At 43.0% G+C, this 20815-nt stretch overlaps 1 protein-coding gene across 1 annotated transcript; it reads right to left on the bottom strand.

Annotated features, from left to right (window-relative positions):
* Positions 1 to 2567: 2567 nt before the first annotated feature.
* Positions 2568 to 20093, bottom strand: tnpo2b (transportin 2b). The gene is made up of 25 exons (XM_080029998.1): positions 20035 to 20093; positions 19910 to 19963; positions 19089 to 19188; positions 18630 to 18705; positions 18319 to 18468; positions 17671 to 17777; positions 17439 to 17572; positions 17211 to 17292; positions 14147 to 14269; positions 13932 to 14050; positions 13274 to 13334; positions 12749 to 12920; positions 11628 to 11780; positions 10880 to 11105; positions 10624 to 10795; positions 8686 to 8880; positions 8404 to 8562; positions 7635 to 7722; positions 7433 to 7531; positions 7210 to 7305; positions 6501 to 6576; positions 4471 to 4570; positions 4222 to 4296; positions 3076 to 3205; positions 2568 to 2705 (listed from the first exon to the last, which is right to left on the bottom strand). Exons 3-24 carry the CDS (start codon positions 19185 to 19187, stop codon positions 3098 to 3100), a joined length of 2670 nt encoding a protein of 889 aa, XP_079886124.1. The 5' UTR covers position 19188; positions 19910 to 19963; positions 20035 to 20093; the 3' UTR covers positions 2568 to 2705; positions 3076 to 3097.
* Positions 20094 to 20815: the final 722 nt, after the last annotated feature.

The raw sequence follows: 20815 nt of genomic DNA, 5'->3' as shown, positions 1-20815 counted from the left end.
AGTGTTTGTTAAAGTTAACCGATCCTTCAGTTAACAACAAAAAAGTGTAACTAAATACAGTTACACAAACATAAATAGTCCTAGTTTAAACCAGCAATCAAAGACATTCTCTTACAAGCTTAGAATGAGGCAGCAGGAGTTACACTGGGGGTTAAGATTGTCTTGGATTTGAAGCAATTGACGATTGTTTTGATCAGTCTGTTTCCACATTTTTGCACGCTAGAAAACACTGGCAGAATGTCAATGAAAAAAATATGGATCCCTGCACAACTATTGCTAGCAAAATATCATTCCATCATTAATCCTAAAAGCCCTTCCGTTTCGTGTACTTCATCATCATCAAGATTCACATATTGACCAATAAATAGAAGCTTGCCTCTACTTATTGTACTTTCTTTTTTTTTTTTTTATGTCAGTGGCTCTTTGGCAGTCTCCTAGCTGTTTTCTATGTTGAAGAGTGCCATGCTCGCATTGTGAATTGAGGTGCTGTGTTGGGAGAGTAAAGGGAAAGTCATATTACTCTGAAAAATAAGTCAAACGTACACCAGTGCACACACACACATTCAAGCACACACAGAGTGAAAATACAGACGTAGACACACACACACACACACACAGTAGGGTACAATCCCTTCCATACCAGCATTACTTTCCATCCCCTATTCTGCACACAGCATATTAAACGCCATCTGACTATTCAAAACATGCTCATAGGCGAAACTTAAATATTTAAAAAAAGGGCACAGTACTCATGCACACCAACTCATGCAGGATCTCACACACATGCAGGACTTCACACACGTACTTACACAGACACACACACACACACACATAACCCCCCCCCCCCCACACACACACTTCAACAATATGGCAAACGTTAGTCGTTGTAAAAGTGCAGATTAGTCCCAGTTTCACAAAGTTGTTTTTATTTGCCATTTAGTATTGGGATATTTTTGCCAGTCAAAGACACTTAATTTCACAGTGCAACACAGTATGACAAACACTGAGATTAGGGGTCAAGACGTATCATATGGGTGAGGATAAAAAATAAAAATTAAGTCCATACATAAAAGAAAAAAAAAAGGTAAAATAAACTTAAAAAGAAGTGCAAAAACAACTCAACAGTCACTGAAAATAGCATTAATTCAAATGTTTGTTTTTAACGTTAATTGTGCGAATTTTAAGTCCACTATATAAAACAAAAAATGATCAGTAGCAGCAAAATAAAAAAAATAAAAAAATAAAGAATATGGACCATTTTTAAAACATTATAAAGATCACAATGACATTGCCAATCACTGTTTTTACTTAAGATATCAATATGGCATCAAATGGATATCGGTACGAATGTAGACATAAACATATACACGCTCACACACACACACACGCACGCACGCACACACACACACACACACACACACACACACACACACACACACATAAACACACAAACACACACACACTTGGTCACAGTTAACAAGTGCCAAGGACATTGCGGTGGGAGTCAAGTTTTAGCTTGGTACCATATCAAAAACAATACATATTTCACACACTGTTAACACAGAATGCCAAAAGTAAGGATTTACAAACTTTACACACACACACACACGCACAGTCACACACTCATACAGACAAATACCTCAAAAGAGACAACTAAAGGATGTGATTTTCATTCTACTATTTCCTCCCCCTCTGGTGAGAAAACCAATGTGTTAGCCCTAATCCTCCCTTCCTACAGAAATGCCTTCTGTGAAGCCACGAGGAAAGACACTTTCTCTTAATGTCTTAGTTTTTTTCTCTCTCCCTCTCTTTTACCTCTCAGGTAGAATATGTGACAGGAATATGTCTGATAGATGGATAGCTCTGTGAAGCAGCACTCTGGTCAGAAAATGAAGGTGTAGGAAACATAGATGCGGATAGCGAGTCTTATCTTACAGTTAAGTAGAATGTCAGTGACCACAGATGAAGTAATTATAACATTGAATCCTAATCCCCAGGAAAAAAAGAAAGTTATATCACCCAGAAGATAAACAGAGTTTAGACACCTGCCTGCCTGTCCCTAACCACATGTAGTAGGTCTCATAAAAAGTCTAAATTATAGTGCCACCCACAGTCGGTTCCATGTACTGCATGTACAGCATTGTACAGCATGCGCGAGTGCGTGTGTAGAGTCTGTGTGCGTCGGTCGGTCTGTCTGTCGGTCAAGCTATCGGTTACTCTTAGGTTTAACAATTCCATTCTAATCTCAGCTGTCCCTGTCCTCTACGCTAAGCTAACGGAGCTTTCAGTAGCTCTGTTTCACTGCCTAGTTACAGATTACCCTCTCTCTCTCTCTCTTTCCCTGAACTTTCTCTGTGCTGGTCTCTTTCCCTGACTCCCTCTTTGTCCCCCTAACATGCCTGTCCCTCCATCTCTCCTACATGTCCTTCCTCTCTGTCCCTCTCTCTCTATCTGTCCCTACCAGTTAGTTTGTTTGTATTTTTTTCTGTGTCGGGTCCCTGCCTAGTTTAATCTAGAGGTGTCCCTCTGTCCCTCCCTCCCACCCGCCCGCCCCACCCTCCCTCTATGGACAAACACATAGGGCGTGGGGGCCGTCCGTTTAGGGGGAGCGGCCAATAAGCGTCCCTCTCCCTCCCCCCCCAGATCTGGGCAGTGCAATACACAGATGGATGAGTTTCCCATTCACCCTCCTCCTGCTGGCTCACCTGCGAGGATGGACAGAGAGAAAGAAGGGAGAGAGAGAGAGGATGCATTGAAGTTAACTTCAGAGGATCTTCAAAAAACACAACTTGGGAGTCACTTTTTGAATAAATGTCTTGGGTTTGCAATATTTGTGGATTGTAACTTGTATTGTGGTTGTATGTTTCTGAATATTCAATCTTTGTTTGTCTAATCTGATGATTTTTATGGTTAATGTATGTTTTTAAAATGTTCAATGTTTGTGTAATGTAAATGTTTTAGTTATATGTGGGTCCCAGGAGGTCAAGGTGTGCTTTAGTGTACAACTAATCAGGATTCTAACTATAAACTATATTGTACAATATGAGTTTAATGAAAGATGCGTGTTGGGGTCACCTCTTGGTCGGGTGTAGATCATCTAAACGCCGTAGCAGGCTGCCAGTCTCTCCTTGAGCAGCGGGGGGAACTGCTCTGAGAACTGCTGCCAGTTCTCCTCCCCGACCTGCTCCTTAAAGCCGTGCAGGATCTGAGGAGGTGGGCAGAGGACCAGGGGTTATGTAACATCTAAACCAGTCGCACAACAGACTACAACACCTCTACAGCAAGGGAATGGGAGTTGAAAAGTCTGTCCTTCTTCGACTGGTCACTTTATCTGTTCCTTTATTATATTATATTATTATATTAAGAGCAGGTTTTGCACCTTGCAACAGGGCACCTTCACTAACATGTTTTGACCTGAGCCACGTGACAGATTAAAATCAGCCATGGACTGCAAGTGCCTTAAAACCTGCCACCTGCAGACTAAACTTGGTATCCATCGTACATTTCGTAGCAGCATTTTAGTGGTCGAAAAAAAGACGGAGGAAGAAAAAAAAGTGTTGTTTGAAAGTGCTGATGGTGCAGAATAGCTGCCAAACAGGACAAACTGCTCCAACCTCATCACAGGGGGTAGCAAGGAAACAATAAGGATACACAGGATACTTTCCTTACTTATATAAAGTCTTATGAAGGAGGTGAAAGTCATGTAAACTCAAACTACTTTTTTTTTGGTTAGACGATGTGGGAGTGCACATCCCGCACATTTGCAAATATTTCGCGTGTTCACTTTATGTCTTTGCAGGACGAGAGACGTGTCCGTGTTTTGCCGTTTAGCTTTATAGCAGAGAACTAACCCTGCGTTCCAAATCACATACTTTTTCTTTTTACTACACTACATACTAAAGTACAGGAGAGTTTTAGGGCCACAGGAGAGAGAAAAAAATCGGATAAGGAAGATTTTTTTTTTTATGTTGAGAAATGTCAAGAATAAAGACGAATACTCCAAAATGCTATTCGAGTTAGTGGGGCATTTATGTATTTTCAGCATACTACAATTGACGTGCATGTATTGGGACATCCTATATCTTTTTCTGGCATACTAAATAGTAGGGAAGTATGGGGATTGGAACACAGGGTAAACTGAGTTTACGACAATACCACTTTGTTTTCAACCCCCCCTTGATTAACACGGTATATGTTCACCCTATGAGCCCCTCTCCTCACCTTGTAGAACATGTCTCTCAGATCGTCTTTAGGATTGACCCAGGAGGCCACGGCGTCACAGAAGAAGATGAAGTCCTGGGAGAGACAGCAGTGGAAGAGGTGAGAAGGTTTGAAGAAAAAAAAAAAAAAAAAAAAAAAAAGGGCACATCAAGCTCTTAAAAAAAAACATGTGTGGGGTTTCTACAGGGCCAAACACACAGGACAGTGGAAGCACATGACACAAAGCCTAGAGTGTGTACAATGCCTCACCTGGACCACACCTCCCGGGTTCACACCAATCATCATGCAAATCCCACGGAAGGCAGAGTCTTTCTCCTCGTTGTCCCGGATGTTGCGCAGAGACGTGCACCTGAGAGCATGCCGTTAGAAACCAGTTAGCAGCCGTTAATCTTAATGGGAATTCACATATAAGATCAGGCTATGGGTGCTATGATATGTCAAACTTTTTTCCCCAACTCATTTATCAATTAAATACTTAAAAAAATTAAATGTTTGAATAGATTTGCAGTATTATGTTTAATGTGTTTTCCTCATGCAAGTGTTATGCAATAAAGAGGCTGCTTTTCACAGAAATGCAGCCTTTAACTTCTACATTTGTGTTGAGTCCGAGTTGGAAGTGAACGAAAGCGAGAGAAAGAGTCAGGGATAGACAGACATGAGACTAAAAGGGCAATGCCTTTCTGAGAGGTTTTTATTTGATGCTGATGGTTTGTTTTTTCTCCTCCACATTTGTCTATCTGCTCATGCAAGACGGCTGCAAGAGTACATGCACTTTTAAACGTGAGAAGAAAAAAACAACAACTAAGCCTTTAGCTAGATGAGTAAGACAACCATAATACGAGGAGGGTGGGATGGATAAACACGAAAAGGGAATTTGGGATTTTTAAGAAGAAGTGTTTACATCTACAGGCTGCAAGTCTGGAATTGCAAAGAGTTGAATATAACAGTAACTTCTCATGAGTCATCAATCTACTCCTGCTGGAGAAAAAGACTGGGAATTTGTATTTAGTCATTCAAACATAATTTTAAGTTTCAAATTCAATATATTTCTCATTTTCGTTCTCCCTTGCTCTTGCCTAATCTTACTAAAGTTGTTACTCAGAAGTACGGTGTGTAGGGATGGGGCCGATCCGATCCAGTATCGATATCGGGTCCGATATGGCCGAAATCTGCGTATCGGATATCGGACTGACAGCTCCGATATTAAAATTCAATTTTTTTTTTTTTTTTTTTTTTTATAATTTTTTTTTTTTTTACTATGTAACATGCGCCGACGTTCGGTGGAGGGAGAGAGGACATCACTTTATAATTTGACATACAGTACATATGAGTTTGTTAGCCAGTGAGCTAACCAAAGCTAATCCAAGTCAAGGAAGTGGAGAGGCTTGTGACAAATTCTACTATGTAAAATACAGCCAGCGAGAGAAAGACTGTTTAGACAAACAGACCACCACATATTCTAGTGGGGCAGAAGTGATCATTGAGAAGGATTTCTGCCTTTAAGATAAACCTATATGCATTTGTGTATATTTATTGCTCTTTTAAATTAGAATTGCTTAAGCCTTCCTATACATAACATCACCACCAACGAAAAAATGTATAACAATTATGATATCGTATCGGTCAGTATCGGTATCGGCCGATATCCAAACCCCAGGTATCGGAATCGGATCGGAACTAAAAAAAGTGGATCGTCCCATCCCTAACGGTGTGTGTAGACATTAGAAGATTATCATTCAGTTTATTTTAAGCATCTCGTTCTTGAGGACTATAGAACCACTAAAGCAGGTTGAGAAAAAACAATTGAGTATCAATATCAGCGTTACATTCTCACTACTTGTTATATTCCGACACATTTCAAGTATTTATCCAAAGAATGTCAACACTGCAGCCCCTTGGAGATGGCTGTGATTGTGTTTTGCAGCCATGTGAAAATGCAACAACTCAAGGTGAAGAATTGGAAAGAGAATTAAATGTGTATTGTCTGATGGGAGGAAATGAGCTCCAAATGTTTCTTGCAAGTAAGGATTAGTGAAATGCACACATATGATTACACATGTGCAGAATGGACAGCGAGAGGGGAAGAGAAAGAATTTGGCCAGAACACAGAGGATGAGACACGTGTCTGCTAAGCGTGGGATATACAGCAACTACCAAAGCCGACTGTGTTAGCGTGTGTGTGTGTGTGTGTGTGCAGATGTTAATTCAAAAAACAAACTAAAGCTATCACGGCATGGGGGAATGAAAGACAAAGGTAGGGAGATTAAAGGCTCGCTCACCAGGGTCTGATAAACTGTGGCAGCACGGGGGCCACCTCCTGAGGACAGACGTAGCCCAGTCGGCCGATGGTGATCGCTGGAGGAGGACGCAGAGAAAGCTGTTAAGAGAAGTCTGTGCCTGGTAACATCACATCGTCTGCTCTGACTTTCAACTGTAAAGTCCACATCTCTTCGAAAAACTAACACTCAGTGCGGTTACATGGCACAACTAGATTGGATTATCACATATATCGAACAAGACACTCGAACGGACCGTGTCACTTGTCTGAGTATACATGGCCTTTCAGAAATCGGATAAATGTCCGATGCATGGCTGTCTCCACTATGCTAGGTGGCGCTGTAGCCCTTTTAACCATGCTTTCAACAAGTGGTTTTAGAGCCACGTCCGCTTCTCTTCCGTCAATAACCCATGGTGTAGCCTTATCACACGCAGGCACACAAGCACAGAACGAGAAGTCCGATATGAGATGTCCGATCCCTGTATACATGCAGAGAGAAAGCCGACAATGAACGAATTATCTAGGTGTTCTTATCCGACTTCTCTTGTCCGTTATTGTGCCGATTTGTGTCCGAAGTAGATCGGATAAAGGTGTTTACATGCAGGTTAAAAGTCCTGTTGAGATCTTATTCGTTTAGTTACCCGATTATGAGTCTGCATGTAAACGCACTGACAGACACACAGACACAGACACAGACACAGACACCATACCCGTGTTCTCCAGCAGGGTCTTGGGGGTGTTGGGTCGATTAATGATCTCAACCAGCTGGTTCAGGACCATAGCGATGTACGGCTGCATCTCCACTCCTGTCAGAGAAGGGAATTCATGTGAGACACACACACACGCACATTAGAAAACGCTGCATCTCATCTTTTTACAGGGCAAGCACTTCACAGCATGGCATAACGTATAAATAGATTTGCTGCAGCTCACCCATCTGCATACAGATTTCTCCTATGGCCCAGGTAGCGTTGTTGCAAACAGAGATGAACTCTGGGTTCAGATTTGTCCCGAGGATGGGCATGAATTCAGCTGAAGGACACCACACGGGAAAAAAATCAGTTATGACATGAGACTGAAACAGAGCATGATGGGAACATGTATGGATGTACTATTCTGTGAGGGAGAGGAGTACCGATGCATGGTTTGACGTGAGAGAAGCAGGCCTTGGTCAAGTCTCCCAGCAGAGCGAATGAACTCTGTCTTACTTCAGGCATCGTATCCTGGGACAAAAGAGACCGAGAGACAAAGAGAAATGTGAACACACGTCGTCATCCGGCCTGAAGAACTGCAGACCAACGAGAAGGAAATGAGACAGTGGCTCATGAATACTTTGTTATTACACCAAGCTGTTCAACTGAAGATAAAAAAAAATCATTATTTTAAATCTCAACATCAGATGAATGAATGAAGAACACAGCAGCTAGTGACAGCAGATGAGTGCTGTGAGATTGGCTACATTGAAAGTGAAAATAACAATGAGAAATACCAGCCACAGGATTGCTTGATCTAAACTTGCTGAACATGTGTATTATTTCTGCTAGTAAAAGATAAATATAGTAAAACAACACTAAACTCCATTTTAAATGTGACGGCTGAAGAACAAATGCTTAGTCTCAGGTAAATTAGGATTCAAAAATGTTTTCAGCTGAGGAAAAGAACAAAGCCCTTGGGACGTCGCTCTCTCAAACACACAGGGCTTTGTTATTGGTAGATCTGCTCTCTGATAACATTCAGCTGTTTTTCCTTTTTAAGAATGAACACACTTCAAGTAAGTTGCTTTGTACCAAGGCTTAGAACAAGTAGGAGGAACACATTGAAGATCCTAATGACACACACACACACACACACACACACACACACACACACACACACACACACACACACACAGGGGCTCTCCTCACCTGCATGCACTGGAAAAGCAGCGTCATGATGTTACTGCGAGCCACCAGCGTGTCTACATGGCCCCCCAGTCCCTCAGCCAGGCCGCTCAGCAGATCAAGAGCCACGATCATGAAGTCCTTGTCGGGGGCTTCGTACTGGTCCGGCTGCTGACTGTACATCTGATACACACACACACACACAACGTTGAGAGAAAAGGTCAGATGAGATAACTGATGGAATGCGGCTCAAACATAAATAAACGTCAGTGAAGTCCATGTGGTAGACATGAGTGTGTAGCTCACCATGGCCTGAGCCAAAGTCTTCTGGACCAGGGTGACACAGCGCTGGTAGACGGGTTCACAGTAAGGGAGGAAGCCGCTCTGCAGCGCCGTGGCCACAGAGGACAGACACTCCAGCAGAGGGAAGAGGTCTTTGTCCTCGTCCTTCAGCTCGTTCCACTTGGCTATCAGCGGAGGCATCAGCTTCTGGATGTACTCCTGAAGACACACGTGGGAGATGTGAGCCTGTCATTCATTTGTTCCTTTATTACAACTAGGGTTGGGCCGACCGGGGATGGGTGACAACCATCGAAGATAGATCAGCGACCATAGTCACAATGTGATTTCAAAAAGGCGCCCCCACTCAGCCCTGCTCCACAAGACCGGCTAAAGTTTCTGTTATTTAGTTCGTTAAATCAATTCTCTTCCTTGAATGATGGCTGCCTTCAAATTATAATAGCTTATTGTGCTTTTGCAAGTAAACAGTGTGCACCCGCTTTAGCAAATCAAGAGTGAGTCTTTTTTGTATCATAAACCGTCCAGCAATAAAAGGTATACTGAGGCACTTTTAGAAGCAGCTTCTTTAAACGGCTTATGTATTTGTTTTAGCATTAAATTTAGGAAACCAGACGTTGACACACAGTAATGTCTGGTGCTAACTTCAGCAAGTCTGGCACAGTTTCAGACTTTCTTATCACAGCATGTGGGTTGATTGCGTAGCCTAGAACTATATTTCATATCCCATCCAGGTAAGACTTCCTTACAGTAACACTTGTCTGTTGGAAATGAGAGAAAAAGATGACACTGGAAAGTCAATCGCTGTGCCTTTAGGACTTGCCCTGAGCCGATTCCGTGCATTTACCGTAAAGCTCGCTATACGGGTGCACTTTAAATATACAGTATGAGCGGCTGGTTTGACGACAGTCCATATATTAATCCCCTGAGTCCTGTCAGTGACTCCTTGACAGTGACATCTATGCTAGCTATTTCATTACAACCATTAGTCACACAGGTAGTTCCTTGTATATACTTTGTTACAAGGGCTGTCAAGCCATTAAAAAAAATTATCTAATTAATTACAGGCTCTGTGATTAATTAATCTAAATTAATCGCATACTTTTATGACACTTTTATGTCTGTTAATAAACAGCTGTATAGCCTGCTACAGTTTGTTTCTCTCTCTCTCTCTCTCCGTTTCTCCGTCTCCCGTAACTTCTGTCTCCTCCCCTCAGTCAGGTTTCGAACTAGCGCCGAATTTTCTCAAAAAAACAAGCAGACTAAATGACGACTTTCCATCTCCCACAACTGAGCCGATTCATTCACCATCGTCGTACTCATAGGCAAAAATATTGACACACACACACACGGGGCGGGTGTCCGTTTATGCGGAGACGAGACAGCTAGCAAACAAAATTGAGACACACGGAGGAAGATTGAGAGATAGGCCTACTGTTTTGAACCTACATTGTTGCATCCACTAAATCAATAATACTTACAGACACTGCGGAAAATAAAGTAAGATGTCTTCCTACCTTCATGCTTATTTGCCCGAAGCATCCCATAAACCGTCCATAGAGCCCTCGCCCCCTTTCCCCTGCTTCTCTCTTTACTTTTCTCCCTTCTACCCGTGCGGGCCGTGTAAGCAATTGGCTACAGGTGCAGCTGCGCAGCACTTTTGCACCGTGTCAAAGGGCATTATAGAAGTGCGATTAATCTGCGTTAATATTTTTAATCGCGTACATTTTTCTGTGATTAATTAATCGAAATTAACGCGTTAATTTGACAGCCCTAATTGTTAAATTTTTATTCAAACGCATATAGATGGCGAGTCCAAACTACAGAATTCATCGCCCATCATGGTATTTCACAGTGGACATGGTCAATGGTCCAGTTTAGTACACATGGCCCAACACCCTACCCACAATGGAACATTTGGACACGTCGGCAGTGCTCGGTGCTTACAGGCTGGTTGAGATGGTGTCCCACGGAGTCCGCCAGCGTTCCAATGGCGTCATATAGGATGAGCAGGTTCTTGTGCTGGTACTTCCCAAAAGCAAAGACCAGCGTGTCCAGGATGAAGCTGAGGTAAGGCACCAGCTCTGTACAGGCCTCCTCCTCCAGGGTGGCAAACGCACTGGAAGGGAAGACGAGACGGGTCAGAGAAGGATGCATGACAGGTAACACAGGAGAGACATGTACTAACGGTAAAGAGCTGCACCTGCACGCTGCTTCCTGCACCCTCTTATTGCCGTCCAGGATGCGTTTGAGCAGCTCGGTCATGAGGGGTTTGAGGTGTGCGTCAGGGGGCTGGCTGACCACCCAGTGGGCATAGCGGCTGAGGGTCCAGCAGGCGATGGAGCGGACCAGGGCCTTCTTGTCACAAAGACACAGGATGAGGTGGGGGATGAGCTCAGGCAAGTAGGGTACCATGCCTTGCATACAGCCTGGGAGGACGAAAAGGTGTTACACTGCATGTTAGAAAAAGGGAGCGAGTGCAACAATTCGGGGGACATGGACGTAGTCGCTTTTCTTGCCAAGAATGAAATGAGAAGATTGATACCACTCTCAAGTCTGGTTAGCCTAGCTTAGCATGAATAGTGGAAATGAGGGGAATCAAGTTAGCCCAGATCCGTATAAAAGGGAACACATTTCTCGAACAGAACCTCTTAAGCTTTTACTGTTTCGGATATTAGAAACGTTCTGCTCTTCATCTCAGACAATAACAAGACATATTCAATGTCTAATAAACTTCAATATTATAGATCCCCATATTGTCCTTCATTTACACTAGTGCAATGGCCGTTCATGCACGTGTCACCGTCTATTCAAGTCTGGCTCTCTTGACCGAGCTTTCACATTGTTCTACAGAACCATTGATCCAAAACCAATTCACAGGCATCAATTCACCCTCCCCGCCCCCCCTCCCTTGGTCCCTGCAATTCAATCAAATGTGCCGCGTGTCTCACCCTCAGCGATAGCCCCCAGCACTAGGATGCCAGACTCCTTGATGACCCAGTCGGGGTGAAAGAGCAGGCCTTTGAGCAGGGGCAGGAGGTGGGGGAGCAAGTCCTCACGGAACACGTTGGCTAGAACGTCCAGAGCTGCGGCAGAACACTTCCCTGGAGGAGGAAAACACCACCATCATCATCATCATAGGCATTAGAGAACTTTGAAACGGTCCTAATGAAAGAACTCTTTTAACTTTGACCACTTTTACATACACAGCTATGCTATCCTGAATAAGACATCGCTATGTAAACAGCTGTTCCTGCTAACCATCAGAATAAGGTCATAGTTGGTGAAGCCATGATCGCATTAAGGACAGCTGGACTATTCCAATCTTATTTGCATTCTTTGAGACATGTATATACTACTTAATCGCACTAAATAGTCCCACTGGGTTTATCGCTGCATGTTTCTGAATATGCTGTAGCTTGCGACACATGCCCTGGCTTACTGCTGTTAAACTAGCGTGTGTAACCCGTGGTGTGTTATCCTCCTTAAAAGAAAAACGTGTCATTTTTGTGGCTGATAGAACAAAGCAAGACAACGATAAGGACATGAAGAGGGTTCATTTTCCCTTGGATGGAACGGGAATTATTGTCCGAAAATAACGCTGCACGCGCCGACGTCAAACCTCATGACGCTTCTACCTCTCTAGAAGAGTGAATTTCCAGGTTTATTCATCACTGTGTGCCAATTCACATACTTTTTCTTTTTAGTACACTAAATACTAAAGTACAGAAGGGTTTAAGGGCCACAGGAGAGAAAAAAATTATCAAATAAGGAAGATTTTTTTTTTCATTATGTTGAGAAATGTCAAGAATAAAGACGAATACTCCAAAATGCTATTGGAGTTAGTGGGGGCATTTATGTATTTTCCAGCATACTACAATTGACGTGCATGTATTGGGACATCCTAAATCTTTTTCTGGCGTACTAAATAGTATGGAAGTATGGGTATTGGAACGCAAGGGCTTCTATAAATTATTGTCTCAACCGGAGTATGGAGCTTAAATCAGAGTATGGTGTGCGTGTAAACGTGATCATTGAGCAAAAACAACCACTGTCACTGTATTTTACTGACGTAGGTTCCAGTCAGACAAGGTATCGTCATCGTCGTCTTCATCTTCGTCGATGTCCTCCCCCTCCTCCCCCTCCCCTCCCTCATGCTGCAGGGTGACGGTGCGTGACTTGTGGAAGCGAGGCTTGATGTCCTGCTCGCTGTCTGGAACCGCCTCGTCCTCCTCCACGTCGCCCTAGAAGGACAGCGGAGAGGAGAGGTGAATGCAGAAAGGGACAGGAGTTCAAATTGTTAGCCTCATAGCATGATTGCCTAAATCATATTCACTCTACTCTACTTCTACTCTACATCTACTTTTCGTTAGCCTAATAGCATAATTGCCTAAGTCATATTTTAAGGGTTATGGAGTAGGGTTAAGTAGATGTAGAGTAGATGTAGATGTAGAATAGAGTAGATGTAGAGTAAAAGTAGAGTAGAGTAAATATGATTTAGGCAATTGTGCTATGAGGCTAACGATATGGGAAAAAAGGCCAGGAGGCGAGAGTGTTTCTATGAGCAGCAGAGGAGGAGGTGAGAGGGTTGGCTCACCTTTAGAAGAATAATGTCAATCTCAGAATATTTCATCCCATTCACCAGGATAGGAATCAGTCTGAAAAGAGAGAGACGGACAACCACGTTTTACTACTTGGCGGGTTAAATTCACATACATTTGGTTTTCACTTCCTCATCATCAACTTAAAAAAGGCGGAGTCAGCGATTCTGGAGTATGCTTGTTGTCAAAATCACTTTTTTTTGTCAAAAACACTGATTCTCGGGGGCGCCCTTAACTCAGTTGGTAGGGAGTCTCCGCCATGGGCCTCGGCCAGCAGCGGACCCGGGTTCGATTCCGGCCCGCGGTCGTTCTCTGCATGTCACTCCCCTCTCTGCCCCATTTCAACTCTGTCTCTACACTATCAATAAAGCATAAAAATGCAAAAAAAATATCAAAAAAAAAAAAAAAAACACTGATTCTCTCCTCACTGGCTGTCCGAACTTTGTGTGCGCAAAAACAAAAAAAAGATGGCGTTAAAACACAGACTTGGCTCTGTAAACTGGTATGTAAACAAAGGAGGGGGGGGGGGCTACCGTAGCTAGCAACATGCTCGATTACACACATGTGATTTTTGACAACAAACATTCTCCAGAATGGCTGACTCCACCATTAACCTTAATCCACTCAGCTCTTTAGAGTGACGTGAACACTTACTGGACCAGGTGGCCGGACAGGGCCTCTTTACAGATGGGCTGTTCGGCTAGAGTCAGCCAGAACTCACAGGCCTCAAGAGACACGTTCTCATCTGGGTCCTGTGTCCGCTGCAGCATGTACTGGTGATGGATAACAAAGAGGGGATTAGGAGGAGGAAGACGTTTTACTGTTTAAAGTGATGTGTGTGTGTGAGACCAAAGTTCCCGCCTCCTCACCTGGATGATGCTGTGCATGTGTGGGATGAGGCGGTCGATGCGGACTTCCAGCAGCATGACCAGAGCCCTGCACACGTTCTTACGTACTTCACAGTCCTCGTCACCGGCCAGCGCAAACAGACTCTGGATGGAGACAAGGAGAGCAAGGGGGAAGGATGGGCAAGGTCAACGAAAAGCAAGAGACGTTGGAAAAGGTTAAGAGAAACCACTTTGTTCTGTACTGCCAAACGCTGCAGTTTTATCGATAACAGTAACAGTTAGTCCAATGGAACTTATCTACCGTACTTTTCGGCCTACAAGCCGCGACTTTTTCCCCGTTTTTCGACCCTGTTATTACACAGCACAGTATATATTCTGTAGCTACTGGGGATGGGCGTTAGTAATCGAGTACTCCTCGTTTCAAATGATCTCGATTGGTGGATGAGGAAAATCGTTTTGTTTTTTTAGTGTTTGTAGCCTTTAGGCCGGCCGGCGGGCCGCCCCTATTTTAAAATGTTATATACGTGTACAAAACGGCACAAAACGGATGTAAAGTTTAACAAAATTAAATATTTTGATCCAAGTTAAATAAACTAAGCGTTGTGTCAAACAGAAACCGCAAATAACTGCCACCTCCGTGCAGCGCAGCCAGTGTGTGGTCTCCACAGCACAGCGGAGCTGAATGCGGTGCTGGAAAACTTGGAAAGGCACGTAAAGAAGCCAGGCTGACTTCGGGCACATTCGAGCAAACGATAAGAAGCCTTTATTATGGAATATAGGATTGAGATTCAAAAGCCGACGGTGTAACGTTCCGTTAACGAGGAATTAGTCGTGGTAATTAGTCACGGACAGGAGTGAGCATTACGCAGTTGGATATACTAGCCTACTTCTACTGCTTTGGTGAGTTATTTAGCCTATCTATGTGTTTAAATTGTAGGACAATAATTGTATTGTATTTGCTGCCCTTCTTATTTAAAATGTCTATTTTGAATGTTAGCCAACTGCAGCCCATGCTTTTTTTCTCTCTCTTTTTTCTCTCCACCGCAGACCTACTCGATCGGTTTAAATTGTGGCCCGCTTATTTAATTACTTTCAGTTAGGAAAATGTGTTTTAAACTTGTGGAAAATAAATCCTTAATATCATATGGCAACTGTGACTGTTTGACATAAGCATTTATTGCGGTCAACCGTTGTTCTGTAGACAGATGCGTTGCGTCCTAAAAATAGAAAAAAGTTTAACGGGGAATCGATTGATCCTCGAGGAATGCAAGCGATCACACAAGTAGCGAAAACACTCGTGCCCATCCCTAATAGCTACTATTGCACAAAATGGTAACACTTACGTACGTTATGCAAATATGCAACTTGTTTGTTGAAATGTGGGAGCTTCCTCAAGCAGCCATCTCTTTCCCGACAATCCCCTCTGTGCACGAACTCTTACATATGGTAATTAAACATTATAACACCTGCGGCTTATTGTCCAGTGCGGCATATAGTACGGAAAGTACGGTACTTTTCTTGGCCGATTCCAATTGTCGATTTTGTAAAGTCTTACCTGCCAATACTGATTAGTCCCCTTCCCCCCAGAACTTTAATTCACAGAAAAAACATTTGTGGAACTTTTATTTATTTTATTTTATTCTATTTTATTTAATTGGAAAATCTAATTATAAAAAAACACATACAACAACATATATAAAACAGACGGATTAGTATTTAGTAGGAAGTATTTGTACAACTCAGGCTGATTTATATTGGTTGTTCCCACTGTTTTCATCAAAGTAGTTCCTCCTTTCTGTCCACTTCTCTTACTGTGTAGAAATACCACACTGAAGACAAGCTGCTAGAGTGTCTGATGCGCTACGTTCCTTTGTCTGCTTCAAAAATAAATGTCAACTCATGTTTTGCCAGTTAAATGCTTTTAATGTGAAGTGGCAGCTATATCAAATGTTTATAGTGTTTTCAAGCCGGTGTGTGATTACGGAGACACAAGTTTACAAGAGCTGTCCGGCTGAGCGCTGATCAAGACAAAATAAGCCTATAGCTCAGGGGTGTCCAAACTACGGCCCGCGGTTGATTTTAAAAATGTAATGTAATATGGCCCTTTTATTTTTGGAAAATCTATGTGTCCGTCTTCAATAGCTTGTAATTCATCTGACATAGTGTCTCCAAATAATTTTTTCATACAAAATTCTTCAGATTAAGCCTCTTCATTTTCTCTCAAAGTGCATCAGATTCATGCATTTCACTTTAAAAAGTTAAAAAAAATATCCCGGGGGGGGGGGCATACCCCCAGACCCCCCTAGGAGGGTCGGGATCTTGGCTGGCCACTATTTTCACCCAGCTGCACATTGGAGGCAATAGCAGAACACACTGGGTGTCTGAATGGCATTTAACAATAGTCAACGATTTGATCAGCCCTAACATTGGAGAGGGGCCCCCCTAATCAAATTCTGCTTAGGGCAGAAAAAAAGTTTGGACACCCCTGGTCTAGCTGATCAGCTGGCCGCTCAATCACTGCTCCTCTAAACTTCTCAATAACTATGGAGTGTTCTTCCTCAGAGTTTATGTGAATGCACCACCAATTGTCTTTTTTTTTGTTTTAATCTCAGCTAAAACATATCTATTTCCATCTGCGTTCCCTCATCTCCTGTAAACATTTTATTTTATCTTTTTATTTTATATGTTATTCTATATTTTTCTGCCTCTAATGTTCCCAGTGAAATTCTTATAAATCGTATGTGTGTGTATATTAATAGGCCTGATTCTTCTTTGGGTGTATAACATAACATTTGTGTATTATTTAATGTTGTGTCTATTTTATCTGTGCATGTAAAGTGTTCTGGGTGACTTGAAAGGCGCTCGTAAATAAAATGTATTATTATTATTATTATTATTATTATTATTATTATAACAGAGAGCCATTTCTGAGAGTAAAAAGACATAACTTTAACAAACAGATGTGCTGTTATGTCTGAAAGGGGATAACGATGAGGACTTATGAGGAACAATGGCTAGGGGTATATGTGAGGACGAGAGGTTTGAGAAGAGTGGAAATGCCTAGCCATTATGGTTTAGTGCTCACCTCGATGAAGGTGTCAATGTTATCCATGAGAGCCTGAGCTCGACCAATGATGAACTGGTTCACACACGCTATAGCATGGGACCTGAGAGAGAGAGAGAGAGAGAGAGAGAGAGAGAGAGAGAGAGAGAGAGAGAGAGAGAAACATACAGGATATTAAATGAGTTTTTTCACAGGGAGAGTCATAGTGGTAAAGCTCAGGAGAGGCATAAACACTGGCTTCTCACTGACCTGATTTTGGGGCTGCAGTGCTTGAAAAACTGGAGGAATTTGGGGATCATGATGTTGAGAGGCCGGTTGAGGGCATCGCTGTCCAACAACTCAGAGGAATCCTCGCAGATCTTCTGCAACGCTCCAAAAGAACCCTGAAGGGAAGAGAACGCCATAAAGAAAGGATGTTAAAAGACCAGATAAACAGAGAGAAATCTAATCATCACATTAAAGCAGGGAAAGTGAGCCCGACCTCGCAGATGTTGTAGTCCTCCGAGTTGAGCAGATTGCACAGCTGAGGCAGCAGCTCTGGCCAGGTCTGCAGCTCTCCTTTGGAGGCTATGGTCGTGATCAGGATCCCTGTGCCATGGAGAAGAAACAGGTTACACAAAGACCAGTCAGGCTTTAAAAAAGGTGGGCTCAGCCATTCTGGAGAACACTTCGTCCGAACCACTTTTTTGTCAAAGTCAGTGAATATCTTGTCACAATCCGCCCACTGTCTGTACTGTGTCTGTGCGGTGCAAAAAAAATCTGCTGTTAATACACAGCCTAGGGTCTGTAAATGGGAGGTTAACAAACGGGGCCTAGGCTGTGTATTAACAGAAAAAAAATGTCCAGCATATACACATGTAGCAGATTGTGATATTCACTGATTTTGACAAAATAGTGATTTTGACTACAAGCATTCATCCAGAATCGCTGCCTCCACTTTTAAAACTTTCAGGCGTAACTACAAAACTTTATTCGGCACAGCAGTCAATCATTTGACCTGAAAGCACCGCGCTCCCTCCCACACACAAACCCATTACCTGCACAAGCTCAACCACCTACATAGCGGTATGACTCACAGTGGCTGGGAAATCAAATGCTAGCTTTCAGTCTCTCGCTCAAAAACACCCACCGATCGTGGCTCTGATGAGCGGCGAAGGGTCCCCGATGTTGTTGAGGCATTCTCGTTTGATGAAGTCGGCCACGTTGGGAGGGAAGTTCTGGTAGTGGGCCTTCACATTGTTCTTCAGTATCAGGCCACTCAGTGATCGAGTGGGCTCGTCTTGAGAAACAGAGGCAGAGTAGAAGTACATTTAAAAATAGGGAAAGAGGATGGTACACACACAGAGGTTTTGGCAGGTGACACAACCGCTTATTCAGTCAATGACCATCACGTTCAATTGTCGGTAATTATTATTTTTTGCCGTGCACATATATACATACCCTCAGACTTGAGGCTGGTGAGGACAAAGATGAGATAGTTGTTGAAGTCTGGAAACTGGTTGAGTTGCTCCAGTTTCTGCAGGCTTGGTTAAGGAGTTCAACAATCCATCTACAACACACACACTCTCACATACTCTGTGTTCCTGTATTTGTGTGTGACAGTGTGTGGACTAATATAATATTATTCTCACAATCAATCACCCCATTTTACTTAGCAATGTAAAGCTGCGCATGACAACACACACACATGCACTTGTCACTTTTCATTGTCTCACACACACACACACACACAAGCTCTCATATCTGAAAGCAAAATGTCACACCTTTTTTCTCTCTCACACACACACACACACACACACACACAAGCTCTCATATCTGAAAGCAAAATGTCACACCTTTTTTCTCACACACACACACACACACACACACACACACACACAAGCAGAGACATAAGGATACTTCTTGCACAGCTCTCTGTGTTGCTGTGTCTGGGGACTGGGAGTCCTTGAGCAGCTGAAGCACTTGCTGCAGACCCTGTTCGTCTGGCTGCCACTCCATCCTACACAGAGAAAACACACCATACCTGTTTATGAAGCATGTACTACATACACACCCCCACTCCTGCATGTTATCTACTCAAAACACGTAAAGTAACGTTAGCTGCGCAATAACGATTACGGATGAAACAAACCTGGATGAGATAACAGCCGTTACTAATAGCAACAACTTATCAAAAGCTAGCTTTAGCCGTTAACCTCACAACTGGCTCATTGGATCTTTATTTTAGAGGAAAATACAACATTCACTTTAAATGTCTGTCTACAATGTAGCAAAACACTGCCGTAGAGGCGTTGATGTTTACCAAAATTTTCCGTTAGACGACATGAAAGTTGAAACCCTAATGTGTCACTACGCATTCGTCTTTTAGTGAGTTACACTGCCTGAACAAAGTAGCCACATCGACCATCCATCGTGATTTAAAGCTTTTAACCAAGAGGCCCAGACGGCACAGGCGCAAATGTCTGGCTCATTCAGATAGCGGACTAGCTTAGCGCCGCTACATCTGCAAGCCCTAACACGTACCCCGGGATTGACACAGCAAACAGCCGCAAAGCTATTTTACGCTAACTATCCGGACGCCATGCTGCGTTGTCAAAGCAGTGTCCGTGATCAAAGCAATAAAAACGGCGCATACATGTTCAGAAACAGAGATCAGCTCTTGGCTGCTACCGTAGCACGGCTAGCTAGCATCATATTGAAAGTACCGCGAAAGGTTTTACCTGGTCACTCCTTTGTGGTCGATCTATATTTATATAGATGGCGGCGCCTCTATGCTGCAACAACTCACATTAAGTAAGATTTAAAAATATATATATGACTGCAATATGTGTGGCTAAATACTAACTTATTTTCTCAGTTGATCTGTGTGGACGCTGTGCTAGCTGGTATGTGACAGAGATTGCATGCCTTGCAATCAAGCCGGGTGATCAGTGTGATCATTTTCGGCTTCCGTAGCGGCCAGACTGTTGGGCAAGGTGAAGGTAACCCGTGTTTAGGGCTAAGCTGCTGAGCCTAGTGTCGGTTAGACAGCCTGTATGCAGGATGTGTCAGTTTTTGCTGTTGTCTTGTATTTCCATTTGTTCATTAGGGTGCACCACAAACGTCTAATGTTGTCATAAGACCTTATCAGACGTTTTATTTCCATCAATTTCGGTTCTGTTTCATTTTTGACCACCAGATGGCGCCAGCCCCAAACGCCTACAGCATTCAACTGCTGAGTGGATCTGTAAGAACTGATCAATACAGGGCGTGGACATAGTATTATTAACCCCAGTCCAAACTAACAACGACTGCCATTGTAAAATGTGTCATGTTTGGTTTTTAATGACAATGTGACTCGACATGACTGTGAAAATTGATCTCTGACAGGAGGATGAGGATATTCTTTGAAATAAACTATAAAGTCCAACACTGTAGCCCCTATGGCAGTGGGTTGTATAGTTGTATTGAACTGGATTTCAGTGCTATGGTAAACTCTTTATACATGGTGTCTAACTGCAGAATGACAGAGAGCAGCTATAATTCAGGATCCTCTCTATTCATAGTCACAACTTCCTAACATTTCGAAATCCATTTCTGAAACATCAAGGCTCTGGAAAAGTGGAAGTGTTTCTAACAGCATGAAA

The sequence above is a fragment of the Ammodytes marinus genome (genome assembly GCF_949987685.1).
Source record: "Ammodytes marinus genome assembly, chromosome: 6".
Classification (NCBI taxonomy): domain Eukaryota; kingdom Metazoa; phylum Chordata; class Actinopteri; order Uranoscopiformes; family Ammodytidae; genus Ammodytes; species Ammodytes marinus.
The sequence above is the reverse complement of the archived record's forward strand: the minus strand, read 5'-3'. Positions and strand labels throughout refer to the sequence as shown.